This window comes from Coregonus lavaretus (genome assembly GCF_964263955.1).
Source record: "Coregonus lavaretus genome assembly, chromosome: 20".
NCBI lineage: Eukaryota > Metazoa > Chordata > Actinopteri > Salmoniformes > Salmonidae > Coregonus > Coregonus lavaretus.
Window position 1 is genome coordinate 46,233,990 of NC_140007.1, and position 18,987 is coordinate 46,252,976.

The window sequence follows — 18,987 nt, forward strand, 5'->3', positions numbered from 1 at the left end:
AGGGGACTGACCAGATAAACTGTTCTAATGACCAGGCACACGGGACTGACCAGAGTTAAAAACTGTTCTAATGACGAGGCACAGGGGACTGACCAGAGTTAAAAACTGTTCTAATGACCAGGCACAGGGGACTGACCAGAGTTAAACTGTCTAATGACCAGGCACAGGGGACTGACCAGAGTTAAACTGTTCTAATGACCAGGCACAGGGGACTGACCAGTTAAACTGTTCTAATGACCAGGCACAGGGGACTGACCAGTTAAACTGTTCTAATGACCAGGCACAGGGGACTGACCAGTTAAACTGTTCTAATGACCAGGCACAGGGGACTGACCAGTTAAACTGTTCTAATGACCAGGCACAGGGGACTGACCAGTTAAACTGTTCTAATGACCAGGCACAGGGGACTGACCAGAGTTAAACTGTTCTAATGACCAGGCACAGGGGACTGACCAGTTAAACTGTTCTAATGACCAGGCACAAGGGACTGACCAGATAAACTGTTCTAATGACCAGGCACAGGGGACTGACCAGATAAACTGTTCTAATGACCAGGCACAGGGGACTGACCAGTTAAACTGTTCTAATGACCAGGCACAGGGGACTGACCAGATAAACTGTTCTAATGACCAGGCACAGGGGACTGACCAGAGTTAAAAACTGTTCTAATGACCAGGCACAAGGGACTGACCAGATAAACTGTTCTAATGACCAGGCACAGGGGACTGGCCAGAGTTAAACTGTTCTAATGACCAGGCACAGGGGACTGACCAGAGTTAAAAACTGTTCTAATGACCAGGCACAGGGGACTGACCAGAGTTAAAAACTGTTCTAATGACCAGGCACAGGGGACTGACCAGAGTTAAAAACTGTTCTAATGACCAGGCACAGGGGACTGACCAGAGTTAAAAACTGTTCTAATGACCAGGCACAGGGGACTGACCAGAGTTAAACTGTTCTAATGACCAGGCACAGGGGACTGACCAGTTAAACTGTTCTAATGACCAGGCACAGGGGACTGACCAGTTAAACTGTTCTAATGACCAGGCACAAGGGACTGACCAGTTAAACTGTTCTAATGACGAGGCACAGGGGACTGACCAGTTAAACTGTTCTAATGACCAGGCACAGGGGACTGACCAGAGTTAAACTGTTCTAATGACCAGGCACAGGGGACTGACCAGAGTTAAACTGTTCTAATGACCAGGCACAGGGGACTGACCAGTTAAACTGTTCTAATGACCAGGCACAGGGGACTGACCAGATAAACTGTTCTAATGATCAGGCACAGGGGACTGACCAGTTAAACTGTTCTAATGACCAGGCACAAGGGACTGACCAGTTAAACTGTTCTAATGATCAGGCACAGGGGACTGACCAGTTAAACTGTTCTAATGACCAGGCACAGGGGACTGACCAGAGTTAAACTGTTCTAATGACCAGGCACAAGGGACTGACCAGATAAACTGTTCTAATGACCAGGCACAGGGGACTGACCAGTTAAACTGTTCTAATGACCAGGCACAAGGGACTGACCAGTTAAACTGTTCTAATGATCAGGCACAGGGGACTGACCAGTTAAACTGTTCTAATGACCAGGCACAGGGGACTGACCAGAGTTAAACTGTTCTAATGACCAGGCACAAGGGACTGACCAGATAAACTGTTCTAATGACCAGGCACAGGGGACTGACCAGATAAACTGTTCTAATGACCAGGCACAAGGGACTGACCAGATAAACTGTTCTAATGACCAGGCACAGGGGACTGACCAGAGTTAAACTGTTCTAATGTACAGTTCCCTGCCTGCCTGGGATCAAATCACCTCTATCGGTCTTCCCTTCATTCAACCAAGTGAAAATCCACTCTACTTAAAAAAAGACTGATTGATTAAACTCCTCACCTCTCATCTTTAGTTCTATTGATTGATTGATTGATTGATTAAACTCCTCACCTCTCTCGTCAGACTGCATCTGTGCCTCCAGGTCTTCAGGGGAGACGTAGAACTCTGGTTCCTGGTCCATGGGCGGCCGCGGTTTACACTTCCCACAGCAGCAGTTACAGCAGCAGCACAAACAGCAGCAGAAGTAGCAGCCAGTGGCCAAGCCACAGAAGATGAACAGGCCCTGCAGACAGAGGAGACCGTCAGGGAGAGGGAAGGAGGTGAGAGATGAGACACACAAACTGATCTTGAGGGGTGAAATGTACTGGGGACTCATCACAACTCTGCATCTATCACTACATTTACTGGGGACTCATCACAACTCCGCATCTATCACTACATTTACTGGGGACTCATCACAACTCCGCATCTATCACAAAATGTACTGGGGACTCATCACAACTCCACATCTATCACTGCATTTACTAGGGACTCATTACAACTCCACATCTATCACTACATTTACTGGGGACTCATCATAACTCTGCATCTATCACTACATTTACTGGGGACTCATCACAACTCCACATCTATCACTACATTTACTGGGGACTCATCACAACTCCACATCTATCACTACATTTACTGGGGACTCATCACAACTCCACATCTATCACTACATTTACTAGGGACTCATCACAACTCCGCATCTATCACTACATTTACTAGGGACTCATCACAACTCCACATCTATCACTACATTTACTGGGGACTCATCACAACTCCACATCTATCACAAAATGTACTGGGGACTCATCACAACTCCACATCTATCACAAAATGTACTGGGGACTCATCACAACTCCACATCTATCACAAAATGTACTGGGGACTCATCACAACTCCACATCTATCACTACATTTACTAGGGACTCATCACAACTCCACATCTATCACTACATTTACTGGGGACTCATCACAACTCCACATCTATCACTACATTTACTGGGGACTCATCACAACTCCACATCTATCACTACATTTACTGGGGACTCATCACAACTCCACATCTATCACTACATTTACTGGGGACTCATCACAACTCCACATCTATCACTACATTTACTGGGGACTCATCACAACTCCACATCTATCACTACATTTACTAGGGTACCATTTGGCGATCAGAGACAGAGACACACGTTGTCTTACCTTAGCCCACCAGGAGGAGAGGACAAAGTAGGTGTTGACGTTGTCCTCTCCAAACTGTTCGGCCACATAGAGACCCAGGGAGCCGTACTTATCATAGATGTTCCTCTTGGTACAGTCGTTCAGGATGGCGTGGGCGTTATTGATTTCCTTAAACTTATCAGCAGCCTCGGGGTTGTCTGGGTTCTTGTCTGGGTGGAACTTCAGAGCCAGTTTCCTGATTGGACGGAGAACAGAGAGGATGAGGTTATGAGAGAAACAATGATAGAATGATGAAACAAATAAAAATGTAGCGCGTTTCAGCCAAAGTCAAATTCAGCCCGATCATATTGTAACCTCATCACTTCTGTCCCATTTTTGCAATGTTCAGCCATCTTGCACCACATCTCTGTTACCCTCTAGGGAACAGTGATAACAGGAAGTCTAGTGGACTGTGTCTCATAGGGAACAGTGATAACAGGAAGTCTAGTGGACTGTGTCTCATAGTGAACAGTGATAACAGGAAGTCTAGTGGACTGTGTCTCATAGGGAACAGTGATAACAGGAAGTCTAGTGGACTGTGTCTCATAGTGAACAGTGATAACAGGAAGTCTAGTGGACTGTGTCTCATAGTGAACAGTGATAACAGGAAGTCTAGTGGACTGTGTCTCATAGTGAACAGTGATAACAGGAAGTCTAGTGGACTGTGTCTCATAGTGAACAGTGATAACAGGAAGTCTAGTGGACTGTGTCTCATAGTGAACAGTGATAACAGGAAGTCTAGTGGACTGTGTCTCATAGGGAACAGTGATAACAGGAAGTCTAGTGGACTGTGTCTCATAGTGAACAGTGATAACAGGAAGTCTAGTGGACTGTGTCTCATAGTGAACAGTGATAACAGGAAGTCTAGTGGACTGTGTCTCATAGTGAACAGTGATAACAGGAAGTCTAGTGGACTGTGTCTCATAGTGAACAGTGATAACAGGAAGTCTAGTGGACTGTGTCTCATAGTGAACAGTGATAACAGGAAGTCTAGTGGACTGTGTCTCATAGGGAACAGTGATAACAGGAAGTCTAGTGGACTGTGTCTCATAGTGAACAGTGATAACAGGAAGTCTAGTGGACTGTGTCTCATAGTGAACAGTGATAACAGGAAGTCTAGTGGACTGTGTCTCATAGTGAACAGTGATAACAGGAAGTCTAGTGGACTGTGTCTCATAGGGAACAGTGATAACAGGAAGTCTAGTGGACTGTGTCTCATAGTGAACAGTGATAACAGGAAGTCTAGTGGACTGTGTCTCATAGTGAACAGTGATAACAGGAAGTCTAGTGGACTGTGTCTCATAGTGAACAGTGATAACAGGAAGTCTAGTGGACTGTGTCTCATAGGGAACAGTGATAACAGGAAGTCTAGTGGACTGTGTCTCATAGTGAACAGTGATAACAGGAAGTCTAGTGGACTGTGTCTCATAGTGAACAGTGATAACAGGAAGTCTAGTGGACTGTGTCTCATAGTGAACAGTGATAACAGGAAGTCTAGTGGACTGTGTCTCATAGTGAACAGTGATAACAGGAAGTCTAGTGGACTGTGTCTCATAGGGAACAGTGATAACAGGAAGTCTAGTGGACTGTGTCTCATAGTGAACAGTGATAACAGGAAGTCTAGTGGACTGTGTCTCATAGTGAACAGTGATAACAGGAAGTCTAGTGGACTGTGTCTCATAGTGAACAGTGATAACAGGAAGTCTAGTGGACTGTGTCTCATAGGGAACAGTGATAACAGGAAGTCTAGTGGACTGTGTCTCATAGTGAACAGTGATAACAGGAAGTCTAGTGGACTGTGTCTCATAGGGAACAGTGATAACAGGAAGTCTAGTGGACTGTGTCTCATAGTGAACAGTGATAACAGGAAGTCTAGTGGACTGTGTCTCATAGTGAACAGTGATAACAGGAAGTCTAGTGGACTGTGTCTCATAGGGAACAGTGATAACAGGAAGTCTAGTGGACTGTGTCTCATAGGGAACAGTGATAACAGGAAGTCTAGTGGACTGTGTCTCATAGGGAACAGTGATAACAGGAAGTCTAGTGGACTGTGTCTCATAGTGAACAGTGATAACAGGAAGTCTAGTGGACTGTGTCTCATAGGGAACAGTGATAACAGGAAGTCTAGTGGACTGTGTCTCATAGTGAACAGTGATAACAGGAAGTCTAGTGGACTGTGTCTCATAGGGAACAGTGATAACAGGAAGTCTAGTGGACTGTGTCTCATAGTGAACAGTGATAACAGGAAGTCTAGTGGACTGTGTCTCATAGTGAACAGTGATAACAGGAAGTCTAGTGGACTGTGTCTCATAGTGAACAGTGATAACAGGAAGTCTAGTGGACTGTGTCTCATAGGGAACAGTGATAACAGGAAGTCTAGTGGACTGTGTCTCATAGTGAACAGTGATAACAGGAAGTCTAGTGGACTGTGTCTCATAGTGAACAGTGATAACAGGAAGTCTAGTGGACTGTGTCTCATAGTGAACAGTGATAACAGGAAGTCTAGTGGACTGTGTCTCATAGTGAACAGTGATAACAGGAAGTCTAGTGGACTGTGTCTCATAGGGAACAGTGATAACAGGAAGTCTAGTGGACTGTGTCTCATAGTGAACAGTGATAACAGGAAGTCTAGTGGACTGTGTCTCATAGGGAACAGTGATAACAGGAAGTCTAGTGGACTGTGTCTCATAGTGAACAGTGATAACAGGAAGTCACTCCCTCCTCTTGGTCACATTCCCATATCAAATTAGCGTCTAGACCACAAATCCAGCCTGCTACATTAGACAGACAATGACTTTGTGACTATCAGGACCGGGAGACTCATGGGCGGCGCACAATTGGCCCAGCGTCGTCCAGGGTAGGGGAGGGAATGGCCGGCAGGGATGTAGCTCAGTTGATAGAGCATGGCGTTTGCAACGCCAGGGTTGTGGGTTTGATTCCCACGGGGGGCCAGTATAAAAATATATATATATGTATTCACTAACTGTAAGTCGCTCTGGATAAGAGCGTCTGCTAAAAAAAAAATGACTAAATGACTAAGTGCTGCCTGGCAGGCTTGAGGAGTGTGATTTTTGTTTCTACAACTGGCTCCATTACAGCTGAGCTGACCCCCAAGAGGAAGAGAGAGGCTCTGTCTCAATGACTTAAAAATCTGTCCTCGCTTCCTCCCCATTACTTCCACTGATGGGGAAAGGTGAAGACAACATGGCGGAAGGAGCTCACCCTTAGGCTGGCTTTCACCTGGACAGAGGAGACAGGCGTATTCTGCTGGACTATGTACTACTACAATGTACTATGTACTACTACACTGTACTATGTACTACTACACTGTACTATGTACTACTACACTGTACTATGTACTACTACACTGTACTATGTACTACTACACTGTAATATGTACTACTACACTGTAATATGTACTACTACACTGTAATATGTACTACTACACTGTAATACAGTGCCTTCATCTAAAATTGATTACATTGTTTTTTCCCCCCTCATCAATCTACACACAATACCCCATAATGACAAAGCAAAAACAGGTTTGTAGAAATGTTTGCAAAAAACAAAATAACTGAAATTTCACATTTACATAAGTATTCAGACCCTTTACTCAGTACTTTGTTGAAGCACCTTTGGCAGCGATTACAGCATAGAGTCTTCTTGGGTATGACGCTACAAGCATGGCACACCTGTATTTGGGGAGTTTCTCCCATTCCTCTCTGCAGATCCTCTCAAGCTCTGTCAGGTTGGATGGGGAGCGTCGCTGCACAGCTATTTTCAGGTCTCTCCAGAGATGTTCGATCTGGTTCAAGTCCGGGCTCTGGCTGGGCCACTCAAGGACATTCAGAGACTTGTCCCGAAGCCACTCCTGCGTTGGCTTGGCTGTGTGCTTAGGGTCGTTGTCCTGTTGGAAGGTGAACCTTCACCCCAGTCTGAGGTCCTGAGCGCTCTGGAGCAGGTTTTCATCAAGGATCTCTCTGTACTTCGCTCCGTTCAGCTTTGCCTCGATCCTGACATCTCCCAGTCCCTGCCGCTGAAAAACATCCCCACAGCATGATGCTGCCACCACCATGCTTCACCGTAGGGATGGTGCCAGGTTTCCTCCAGACGTGATGCTTGGAATTCAGGCCAAAGAGTTCAATCTTGGTTTCATCAGACCAGAGAATCTTGTTTCTCATGGTCTGAGAGTCTTTAGGTGCCTTTTGGCAAACTCCAAGCGGGCTGTCTTGTGCCTTTTACTGAGGAGTGGCTTCTGTAAAGGCCTGATTGGTGGAGTGCTGCAGAGATGGTTGTCCTTCTGGAAGGTTCTCCCATCTCCACAGAGGAACTCTGGAGCTCTGTCAGAGTGACCATTGGGTTCTTGGTCACCTCCCTGACCAAGGCCCTTCTCCCCAGATTGCTCAGTTTGGCCGGGCAGCCAGCTCTAGGAAGAGTCTTGGTGGTTCCAAACTTCTTCCATTTAAGAATGATGGAGGCCACTGTGTTCTTGGGGACCTTCAATGCTGCAGAAATGTTTTGGTACCCTTCCCCAGATCTGTGCCTCGACACAATCCTGTCTTGGAGCTCTACGGACAATTCCTTCGACCTCATGGCTTGGTTTTTACTCTGACATGCACTGTCAACTGTGGGACCTTATATAGACAGGTGTGTGCCTTTCCAAATCATGTCCAATCAATTGAATTTACCACAGGTGGACTCCAATCAAGTTGTAGAAACATCTAAAGGATGATCAATGCAAACAGGATGCACCTGAGCTCAATGTCGAGTCTTACAGCAAAGGGTCTGAATACTTATCTAAATAAGGTATTTCTGTTTCTTATTTTGAATAATTTGCAAACATTTCTAAAAACCTGTTTTCGCTTTGTCATTATGGGGTATTGCGTGTAGATTGCTGAGGAAAAAACATGTATTTAATCAATTTTAGAATAAGGCTGTAACATAACAAAATGTGGAAAAAGTCAAGGGGTCTGAATACTTTCTGAATTCACTGCATGTCCTACACTGTATTATGTAGTACATCTGCCTGGAGCACTTGTTGGTGTCCTCTAGTGTGGCTAGTGGTGTAGATTGTTACCCTGTTACCTGGAGCACTTGTTGGTGTCCTCTAGTGTGGCTAGTGGTGTAGATTGTTACCCTGTTACCTGTAGGACTTGTTGATGTCCTCTGGTGTGGCTAGTGGTGTAGATCGTTAACCTGTTACCTGTAGGACTTCTTGATGTCCTCTAGTGTGGCTAGTGGTGTAGATCGTTACCCTGTTACCTGTAGGACTTCTTGATGTCCTCTGCTGTGGCTAGTGGTGTAGATCGTTAACCTGTTACCTGTAGGACTTCTTGATGTCCTCTGCTGTGGCATTCTTGTCTATCCCCAGGACCAAGTAGAGCGAGTCTCCTGACGTAGAGAGAGAACGCTGTCTCTGCGCCTCAGCTGCCATGAAGACAACTCCCTCGGTCTCTCTCTTTCAGTCTCTCTCACACACTCCCTTTGCTCACGCACAGCCTCACCAGTCTAAGAGAGGGGGAGAGAAGGGGGAGAGAAGGGAGAGAGAAGGGAGAGAGAAGGGGAAGAGAAGGGGAAGAGAAGGGGAAGAGAGGGGAGAGAGAAAGGGGGGAGAGAATGGAGAGAGGGGGGAGAAAGAAGGAAAGAGAATGTCAGTGACAAGAAATATCTGATCAAATAAAACATGACTCAACTGCTACACTAGAGACAGACAGACTACACTAGACAGAGACTACACTAGACAGAGACTACAGACAGACTACACTAGACAGAGACTACACTAGACAGAGACTACACTAGACAGAAACACAGACAGACTACACTAGACAGAAACACAGACAGACTACACTAGACAGAAACACAGACAGACTACACTAGACAGAGACAGAGACTACACTAGACAGACTACACTAGACAGAAACACAGACAGACTACACTAGACAGAGACAGAGACTACACTAGACAGACTACACTAGACAGAAATACAGACAGACTACACTAGACAGAGACTACACTAGACAGAAATACTGACAGACTACACTAGACAGAGACTACCCTAGACAGAGACTACACTAGACAGAAATACTGACAGACTACACTAGACAGAGACTACACTAGACAGAGACTACACTAGACAGAAATACAGACAGACTACACTAGACAGAGACTACACTAGACAGAAATACTGACAGACTACACTAGACAGAGACTACACTAGACAGAAATACTGACAGACTACACTAGACAGAGACTACACTAGACAGAGACTACACTAGACAGAGACTACACTAGACAGAAATACAGACAGACTACACTAGACAGAGACTACACTAGACAGAAATACTGACAGACTACACTAGACAGAGACTATACTAGACAGAGACTACACTAGACAGAAATACAGACAGACTACACTAGACAGAGACTACACTAGACAGAAATACTGACAGACTACACTAGACAGAGACTACACTAGACAGACTACACTAGACAGAAATACAGACAGACTACACTAGACAGAGACTACACTAGACAGAAATACAGACAGACTACACTAGACAGACTACACTAGACAGACTACACTAGACAGACTACACTAGACAGACTACACTAGACACAGACTACACTAGACAGAGACTACACTAGACAGACTACACTAGACAGAGACTACACTAGACAGAGACTACACTAGACAGACTACACTAGACAGACTACACTAGACACAGACTACACTAGACACAGACTACACTAGACAGACTACACTAGACAGAGACTACACTAGACACAGACTACACTAGACACAGACTACACTAGACAGAGACTACACTAGACACAGACTACACTAGACAGAGACTACACTAGACAGAGACTACACTAGACAGAGACTACACTAGACAGAGACTACACTAGACAGAAATACAGACAGACTACACTAGACAGAGACAGACTACACTAGACAGACTACACTAGACAGACTACACTAGACAGACTACACTAGACAGAGACTACACTAGACAGACTACACTAGACAGAAAGACAGACTGCTAGACAGACAGAGACTACACTAGCAGTTGACTGACAGAGACAGGACACACAGAGTGCACTTATGATGAGACCCGGCCTTGGTTTAAAATCCCTGGTTCAACACTAGTTTTGGTCTGACAGAAAGACAGTGCAGAGGCTATAGAGGCAGGAGTGTATAGAATACCGGGGCCCGTATTCACCAAGTGTATAGAATACCGGGGCCCGTATTCACCAAGTGTATAGAATACCGGGGCCCGTATTCACCAAGTGTATAGAATACCGGGGCCCGTATTCACCAAGTGTATAGAATACCGGGGCCCGTATTCACCAAGTGTATAGAATACCGGGGCCCGTATTCACCAAGTGTATAGAATACCGGGGCCCGTATTCACCAAGTGTCTCATAATGAATAAGATTAACATGGAGAGGGCCGACCTGATCCTAGATCCTACTCTGAGAAGGTTTTATGGATATGAAGAGTAGAAAATAGCATTCCTAATAAAGCTACGGTCTGCTAGTCTGGTGAGAGGCCAATCATAGCCACCACATCTCACAGACAACTATTCACAACTACTTACACCCTTAAAATGCACCACGCTAGCCTCATAGCGCTAGCCTCATAGCGCTAGCCTCATAGCGCTAGCCTCATAGCGCTAGCCTCATAGCGCTAGCCTCATAGCGTTGGCCTACATAATATACAGTGCCTTCAGAAAGTACTCATAGACTTATTCTACAGCTTGAATTCAAAATGGATGAAATCGATTCCCCCCCGTCCCCCCCTGCCATCTACACACGATACCCCATAATGATAAAGTGAAAACATGTTTGTAGAAATGTTTGCTAATGTATTGAAAATGAAATGCAGAAATATCTCATTTACATGACTGTTCACACCCCTGACTGAATACATGTTAGAATCACCGTTGGCAGCGATTACAGCTGTCAGTCTTCCTGGGTAAGTCTCTATAGAATCACCGTTGGCAGCCATTACAGCTGTCAGTCTTTCTGGGTAAGTCTCTATAGAATCACCGTTGGCAGCCATTACAGCTGTCAGTCTTCCTGGGTAAGTCTCTATAGAATCACCGTTGGCAGCCATTACAGCTGTCAGTCTTTCTGGGTAAGTCTCTATAGAATCACCTTTGGCAGCGATTACAGCTGTCAGTCTTTCTGGGTAAGTCTCTATAGAATCACCGTTGGCAGCCATTACAGCTGTCAGTCTTTCTGGGTAAGTCTCTATAGAATCACCGTTGGCAGCGATTACAGCTGTCAGTCTTTCTGGGTAAGTCTCTATAGAATCACCGTTGGCAGCGATTACAGCTGTCAGTCTTTCTGGGTAAGTCTCTATAGAATCACCGTTGGCAGCGATTACAGCTGTCAGTCTTCCTGGGTAAGTCTCTATAGAATCACCGTTGGCAGCGATTACAGCTGTCAGTCTTTCTGGGTAAGTCTCTATAGAATCACCGTTGGCAGCGATTACAGCTGTCAGTCTTCCTGGGTAAGTCTCTATAGAATCACCGTTGGCAGCCATTACAGCTGTCAGTCTTCCTGGGTAAGTCTCTATAGAATCACCGTTGGCAGCGATTACAGCGGTCAGTCTTTCTGGGTAAGTCTCTATAGAATCACCGTTGGCAGCGATTACAGCTGTCAGTCTTTCTGGGTAAGTCTCTATAGAATCACCGTTGGCAGCGATTACAGCGGTCAGTCTTTCTGGGTAAGTCTCTATAGAATCACCGTTGGCAGCGATTACAGCTGTCAGTCTTTCTGGGTAAGTCTCTATAGAATCACCGTTGGCAGCGATTACAGCTGTCAGTCTTTCTGGGTAAGTCTCTATAGAATCACCGTTGGCAGCGATTACAGCTGTCAGTCTTCCTGGGTAAGTCTCTAAGAGCTTTTCACACCTTGATTGTGCAATATTTTCCCATGATTCTTTTTTAAAATTCTTCAAGCTCTGTCGAATTGGTTGTTGATCATTGCTAGACAGCAATTTTCAAGTCTTGCTATAGATTCTCAAACCGATTGAAATCAAAACTGTAACTAGGCCACTCAGGAACATTCAACGTGGTCTTGGTAAGCAACTCCAGTGTATATTTCATCAATAAGGCCCGAGGGGATGTGGTACAGTGTATTCAGACCCCTTGGCTTTTTCCACATTGTTACGTTACAGCCTTATTCTAAAATGGCCAGGTTTCCTCCAGACGTGACGCTTGGCATTCAGGCCAAAGAGTTCAAGCTTGGTTTCATCAGACCGGATAATTGTTTTTTTCATGGTCTGAGAGTCTTTAGGCAAACTCCAAGCGGGCCGTCATGTGTTTTTTACCGAGGAGTGGCTTCAGTCTGGCCACTCTACCATCATTCCTTCAACCTCATGGCTTGGTTTTTGCTCTGACATGCACTGTCAACTGTGGGACCTTATATAGACAGGTGTGTGTCTTTCCAAATCATGTCCAATCAATAGAATTTACCACAGGTGGACTCCAATCAAGTTGGAAACAGGATGCACCTGAGCTCAATTTCAAGTCTCATAGCAAAGGGTCTGAATACTTATGTAAATAAGATATCTGTTTATTATTTTTTATAAATTTGCAAACATTTATAAAAACCTGTTTTCACTTTGGCATTATGGGGTATTGTGTGTAGATTGCTGAGGGAAAACAATTATTTAATCCATTTTAGAATAAGGCTGTAATTTAACAAAATGTGGAAAAAGTCAAGGGGTCTGAATACTTTCCGAAGGCACTGTATATGGCCAATATACCACGGCTAAGGGCTGTCCTTAAGCACGACGCAACGTGGAGTGCCTGGATACTGCCCTTAGCCGTGGTATATTGGCCATATACCACAAACCCCCGAGGTGCCTTATTGCTATTATAAAACTGGTTACCAACGTAATTAGTTCAGTAAAAATAAATGTTTTGTCATACCCGTGGTATATGGTCTGATATTCCACGGCTGTCAGCCAATCAGCATTCAGGGCTCGAACAACCTAGTTTATAATTGGCCTTGTGTTTTAGGTTATTGTCCTGCTGAAAAGGGGAATTCGTCTGTTTTTTATAATAATAATAATAATAATAATAATAAAACATTTTTTAACTCCCTAGCCCTCCCAATGACATGAAATTCACTGCTCGACTGAGGGACCTTACAGATAATTGTATGTGTGGGGTACAAAGATGAGGTAGTCATTCAGAAATCATGTTACACTATTATTGCACACAGAATGAGTCCATGCAACTTATTATGTGACTTGTTAAGCAAATGTTGTTTACTCCTGAACTTATTTAGCCTTGCCATAACAAAGGGGTTGAATCCTTATTGACTCAAGATATTTCAGCTTTTCATTTTTAATTAATTTTAAACAATTTCTAAAAACATAATTCCACTTTAACATTATAGGGTATTGTGTGTAGGCCAGTGACACAAAATCTCAATTTAACCCATTTTAAATTGAGGCTGTAACAACAAAATGTGGAAAAAGTCAAGGGCTGTGAATACTGTCTGAAGGCACTGTATCTCTGTGAGAGAGGAATATACAAATGCCTACGTGAGTGTGGAAGAGACAGTGGGGAGGGAGAGAGACAGTGGGGAGGGGAGGGAGAGACAGTGGAGAGGGAGAGAGACAGTGGGGAGGGGAGGGAGAGACAGTGGGGAGGGAGAGTGGGAGGGAGAGAGAGAGAGAGTGGGGAGGGAGAGAGACAGTGGGGAGGGGAGGGAGAGACAGTGGGGAGGGAGAGAGACAGTGGGGAGAGAGAGAGAGAGAGAGAGTGGGGAGGGAGAGAGACAGTGGGGAGGGAGAGAGACAGTGGGGAGGGGAGGGAGAGACAGTGGGGAGGGAGAGAGACAGTGGGGAGGGAGAGAGACAGTGGGGAGGGAGAGAGACAGTGGGGAGGGGAGGGAGAGACAGTGGGAGGGAGAGAGAGAGACAGTGGGGAGGGAGAGAGACAGTGGGGAGGGGAGGGAGAGACAGTGGGGAGGGAGAGAGACAGTGGGGAGGGGAGGGAGAGTGGGAGGGAGAGAGAGAGAGAGTGGGGAGGGAGAGAGACAGTGGGGAGGGAGAGAGACAGTGGGGAGGGGAGGGAGAGTGGGAGGGAGAGAGAGAGAGAGTGGGGAGGGAGAGAGACAGTGGGGAGGGAGAGAGCGATGGGCGAGGGAGAGAGCGAGCGAGTGGGGAGGGAGAGAGAGAGAGAGCGAGTGGGGGGGAGGGAGAGAGAGAGCGAGTGGGGGGGAGGGAGAGAGAGAGCGAGTGGGGGGGAGGGAGAGAGCGAGTGGGGAGGGAGAGAGAGAGAGAGTGGGGAGGGAGAGAGAGAGAGCGAGTGGGGGGGAGGGAGAGAGCGAGTGGGGAGGGAGGGAGACAGAGAGCGAGTGGGAGGGAGGGAGAGAGAGAGCGAGTGGGGGGGAGGGAGAGAGAGAGCGAGTGGGGGGGAGGGAGAGAGCGAGTGGGGGGGAGGGAGAGAGCGAGTGGGGAGGGAGAGAGAGAGAGAGTGGGGAGGGAGAGAGAGAGAGCGAGTGGGGGGGAGGGAGAGAGCGAGTGGGGAGGGAGGGAGACAGAGAGCGAGTGGGAGGGAGGGAGAGAGAGAGCGAGTGGGGGGGAGGGAGAGAGAGAGCGAGTGGGGGGGAGGGAGAGAGCGAGTGGGGGGGGAGGGAGAGAGCGAGTGGGGAGGGAGGGAGAGAGAGAGCGAGTGGGGGGGAGGGAGAGAGAGAGCGAGTGGGGGGGAGGGAGAGAGAGAGCGAGTGTGGGGGAGGGAGAGAGAGAGCGAGTGGGGGGGAGGGAGAGAGAGAGCGAGTGGGGGGGAGGGAGAGAGAGAGCGAGTGGGGAGGGAGAGAGAGAGCGAGTGGGGAGGGAGGGAGAGAGAGAGCGAGTGGGGGGGAGGGAGAGAGAGAGCGAGTGGGGGGGAGGGAGAGAGAGAGAGAGAGTGGGGAGGGAGAGAGACAGTGGGGAGGGAGAGAGACAGTGGGGAGGGGAGGGAGAGACAGTGGGGAGGGAGAGAGACAGTGGGGAGGGAGAGAGACAGTGGGGAGGGAGAGAGACAGTGGGGAGGGGAGGGAGAGACAGTGGGAGGGAGAGAGAGAGACAGTGGGGAGGGAGAGAGACAGTGGGGAGGGGAGGGAGAGACAGTGGGGAGGGAGAGAGACAGTGGGGAGGGGAGGGAGAGTGGGAGGGAGAGAGAGAGAGAGTGGGGAGGGAGAGAGACAGTGGGGAGGGAGAGAGACAGTGGGGAGGGGAGGGAGAGTGGGAGGGAGAGAGAGAGAGAGTGGGGAGGGAGAGAGACAGTGGGGAGGGAGAGAGCGATGGGCGAGGGAGAGAGCGAGCGAGTGGGGAGGGAGAGAGAGAGAGAGCGAGTGGGGGGGAGGGAGAGAGAGAGCGAGTGGGGGGGAGGGAGAGAGAGAGCGAGTGGGGGGGAGGGAGAGAGCGAGTGGGGAGGGAGAGAGAGAGAGAGTGGGGAGGGAGAGAGAGAGCGAGTGGGGGGGAGGGAGAGAGCGAGTGGGGAGGGAGGGAGACAGAGAGCGAGTGGGAGGGAGGGAGAGAGAGAGCGAGTGGGGGGGAGGGAGAGAGAGAGCGAGTGGGGGGGAGGGAGAGAGAGAGCGAGTGGGGGGGAGGGAGAGAGCGAGTGGGGGGGAGGGAGAGAGCGAGTGGGGAGGGAGAGAGAGAGAGAGTGGGGAGGGAGAGAGAGAGAGCGAGTGGGGGGGAGGGAGAGAGCGAGTGGGGAGGGAGGGAGACAGAGAGCGAGTGGGAGGGAGGGAGAGAGAGAGCGAGTGGGGGGGAGGGAGAGAGAGAGCGAGTGGGGGGGAGGGAGAGAGCGAGTGGGGGGGGAGGGAGAGAGCGAGTGGGGAGGGAGGGAGAGAGAGAGCGAGTGGGGGGGAGGGAGAGAGAGAGCGAGTGGGGGGGAGGGAGAGAGAGAGCGAGTGTGGGGGAGGGAGAGAGAGAGCGAGTGGGGGGGAGGGAGAGAGAGAGCGAGTGGGGGGGAGGGAGAGAGAGAGCGAGTGGGGAGGGAGAGAGAGAGCGAGTGGGGAGGGAGGGAGAGAGAGAGCGAGTGGGGGGGAGGGAGAGAGAGAGCGAGTGGGGGGGAGGGAGAGAGAGCGAGTGGGGGGGAGGGAGAGAGAGAGCGAGTGGGGGGGGAGGGAGAGAGAGAGCGAGTGGGGGGGAGGGAGAGAGAGAGCGAGTGGGGGGGAGAGAGAGAGCGAGTGGGGGGGAGAGAGAGAGCGAGTGGGGGGAGGGAGAGAGAGAGTAGGGAGGGAGAGAGAGCGAGTGGGGAGGGAGAGAGAGAGTGGGGAGGGAGAGAGAGAGTGGGGAGGGAGGGAGAGAGAGACAGTAGGGAGGGAGGGAGAGAGTGGGGAGGGAGAGAGGGAGAGAGTGGGGAGGGAGAGAGAGAGTGGGGAGGGAGAGAGGGAGAGAGTGGGGAGGGAGAGAGAGAGTGGGGAGGGAGAGAGAGAGTGGGCTATTCACGGCCTCACTTTGCCTGCCTGCCCTGACAGGGCCACTGCACAAAAATAACCCCAAGAGGAGGCAGTGAGACCGGCAGTGAGACAGGCAGTAAGACCGGCAGTGAGACCGGCAGTGAGACAGGCAGTAAGACCGGCAGTGAGACCGGCAGTGAGACAGTTAGTGAGACAGGCAGTGAGACCGGCAGTGAGACCGGCAGTAAGACCGGCAGTGAGACCGGCAGTAAGACCGGCAGTAAGACAGGCAGTAAGACCATCACGTAGCAGGACGTCCCGCTGGTTCAGGATAATCTGCTCATTTCCTTTGACAGCCCTGTGGGATTAACCAGGGGTGGAGCCAGAGCCAGGAGCCCTAGACACCGACTGATCTGGGCTCAGTTTTTTTTATATTCCTCCATAGTGGTTCAGGTTAGGCTATGGGGAGGGTAACTGGTCCTAGATCAATGACTAAAGGCCAGTGGGTGGGGCCTGTAGTGTTAGGGGGAAGCCAGTGGGTGGGGCCTGTAGTGTTAGGGGGAAGCCAGTGGGTGGGGCCTGTAGTGTTAGGGGGAAGCCAGTGGGTGGGGCCTGTAGTGTTAGTGGGAAGCCAGTGGGTGGGGCCTGTAGTGTTAGGGGGAAGCCAGTGGGTGGGGCCTGTAGTGTTAGGGGGAAGCCAGTGGGTGGGGCCCGTAGTGTTAGGGGGAAGCCAGTGGGTGGGGCCTGTAGTGTTAGGGGGAAGCCAGTGGGTGGGGCCTGTAGTGTTAGGGGGAAGCCAGTGGGTGGGGCCTGTAGTGTTAGGGGGAAGCCAGTGGGTGGGGCCTGTAGTGTTAGGGGGAAGCCAGTGGGTGGGGCCTGTAGTGTTAGGGGGTTAGGGAAGGGTTTAAGTGTGGGGCACACAACCTCCCATGACACCCGGGAGGAAGGCTGGCTCCTTAATGACACTGTTGTCTTGACATTTTTCCACATTGTTTCGTTACAGCCTTATTCTAAAAATGGATTTTATTTTTTATTTTTTTATTTCACCTTTATTTAACCAGGTAAGCCAGTTGAGAACAGGTTCTCATTTACAACTGCGACCTGGCCAAGATAAAGCAAAGTAGTGCAATAAAAACAACACAGAGTTACATATGGGGTAAAAAAAAAACATAAAGTCAGAAATACAACAGAAAATATATATACAGTGTGTGCAAATGTAGCAAGTTATGGAGGTAAGGCAATAAATAGGCTATAGTGCAGAATAATTACAATAGTATTAACACTGGAATGCTAGATGTGCAAGAGATTATGTGCAAATAGAGATACTGGGGTGCAAAAGAGCAAAATAAATAACAATATAGGGATGAGGTAGTTGGGTGGGCTAATTTCAGATGGGCTGTGTACAGGTGCAGTGATCGGTAAGGTGCTCTGACAACTGATGCTTAAAGTTATTGAGGGAGATAAGAGTCTCCAGCTTCAGAGATTTTTGCAATTCGTTCCAGTCATTGGCAGCAGAGAACTGGAAGGAATGGCGGCCAAAGGAGGTGTTGGCTTTGGGAATGACCAGAGAGATATACCTGCTGGAGCGCAGACTACGGGTGGGTGCTGCTATGGTGACCAATGAGCTAAGATAAGGCGGGGATTTGCCTAGCAGTGATTTATAGATGGCCTGGAGCCAGTGGGTTTGACGACGAACATGTAGTGAGGACCAGCCAACAAGAGCGTACAGGTCACAGTGGTGGGTAGTGTATGGGGCTTTGGAGACAAAACGGATGGTACTGTGATAGACTACATCCAATTTGCTGAGTAGAGTGTTGGAGGCTATTTTGTAAATGACATCGCCGAAGTCAAGGATCGGTAGGATAGTCAGTTTTACGAGGGCATGTTTGGCAGCATGAGTGAAGGAGGCTTTGTTGCGAAATAGGAAGCCGATTCTAGATTTATCTTTGGATTGGAGATTCTTTATGTGAGTCTGGAAGTTGAGTTTACAGTCTAACCAGACACCTAGATATTTGTAGTTGTCCACATACTCTAGGTCAGACCCGTCGAGAGTGGTGATTCTAGTCGGGTGGGCGGGTGCTAGCAGCGTTCGATTGAAAAGCATGCATTTAGTTTTACTAGTGTTTAAGAGCAGTTGAAGGCTACTGAAGGATTGTTGTATGGCATTGAAGCTCGTTTGGAGGTTTGTTAACACAGTGTCCAATGAAGGGCCAGATGTATACAAAATGGTGTCGTCTGCGTAGAGGTGGATCTGAGAGTCACCAGCAGCAAGAGCGACATCATTGATATACACGGAGAAAAGTGTCGGCCCAAGAATTGAACCCTGTGGCACCCCCATAGAGACTGCCATAGGTCCAGACAACAGGCCCTCCGATTTGACACACTGAACTCTATCTGAGAAGTAGTTGGTGAACCAGGCGAGGCAGTCATTTGAGAAACCAAGGCTATTTAGTCTGCCA

At 48.5% G+C, this 18,987-nt stretch overlaps 1 protein-coding gene across 2 annotated transcripts in view; it reads right to left on the reverse strand.

The window, feature by feature from the left end:
- LOC311147738 (dnaJ homolog subfamily C member 5-like) overlaps nt 1-18,987 on the reverse strand; it is a 45,530-nt gene that overhangs the window by 7,452 nt on the left and 19,091 nt on the right. The window contains exons 1-4 of one of the 2 annotated variants that reach the window (XM_084184512.1): nt 13,057-13,144; nt 8,434-8,620; nt 3,095-3,308; nt 1,955-2,126 (exon numbers count right to left, since the gene is read on the reverse strand). In XM_084184512.1, coding sequence (XP_084040638.1) covers nt 1,955-2,126; nt 3,095-3,308; nt 8,434-8,546 — 499 coding nt within the window. In that variant the 5' untranslated portion in view covers nt 8,547-8,620; nt 13,057-13,144. Of the gene's footprint in view, nt 1-1,954; nt 2,127-3,094; nt 3,309-8,433; nt 8,621-13,056; nt 13,145-18,987 lie in introns of those variants that run through there. The other variant, XM_084184511.1, reaches the window with a different exon arrangement.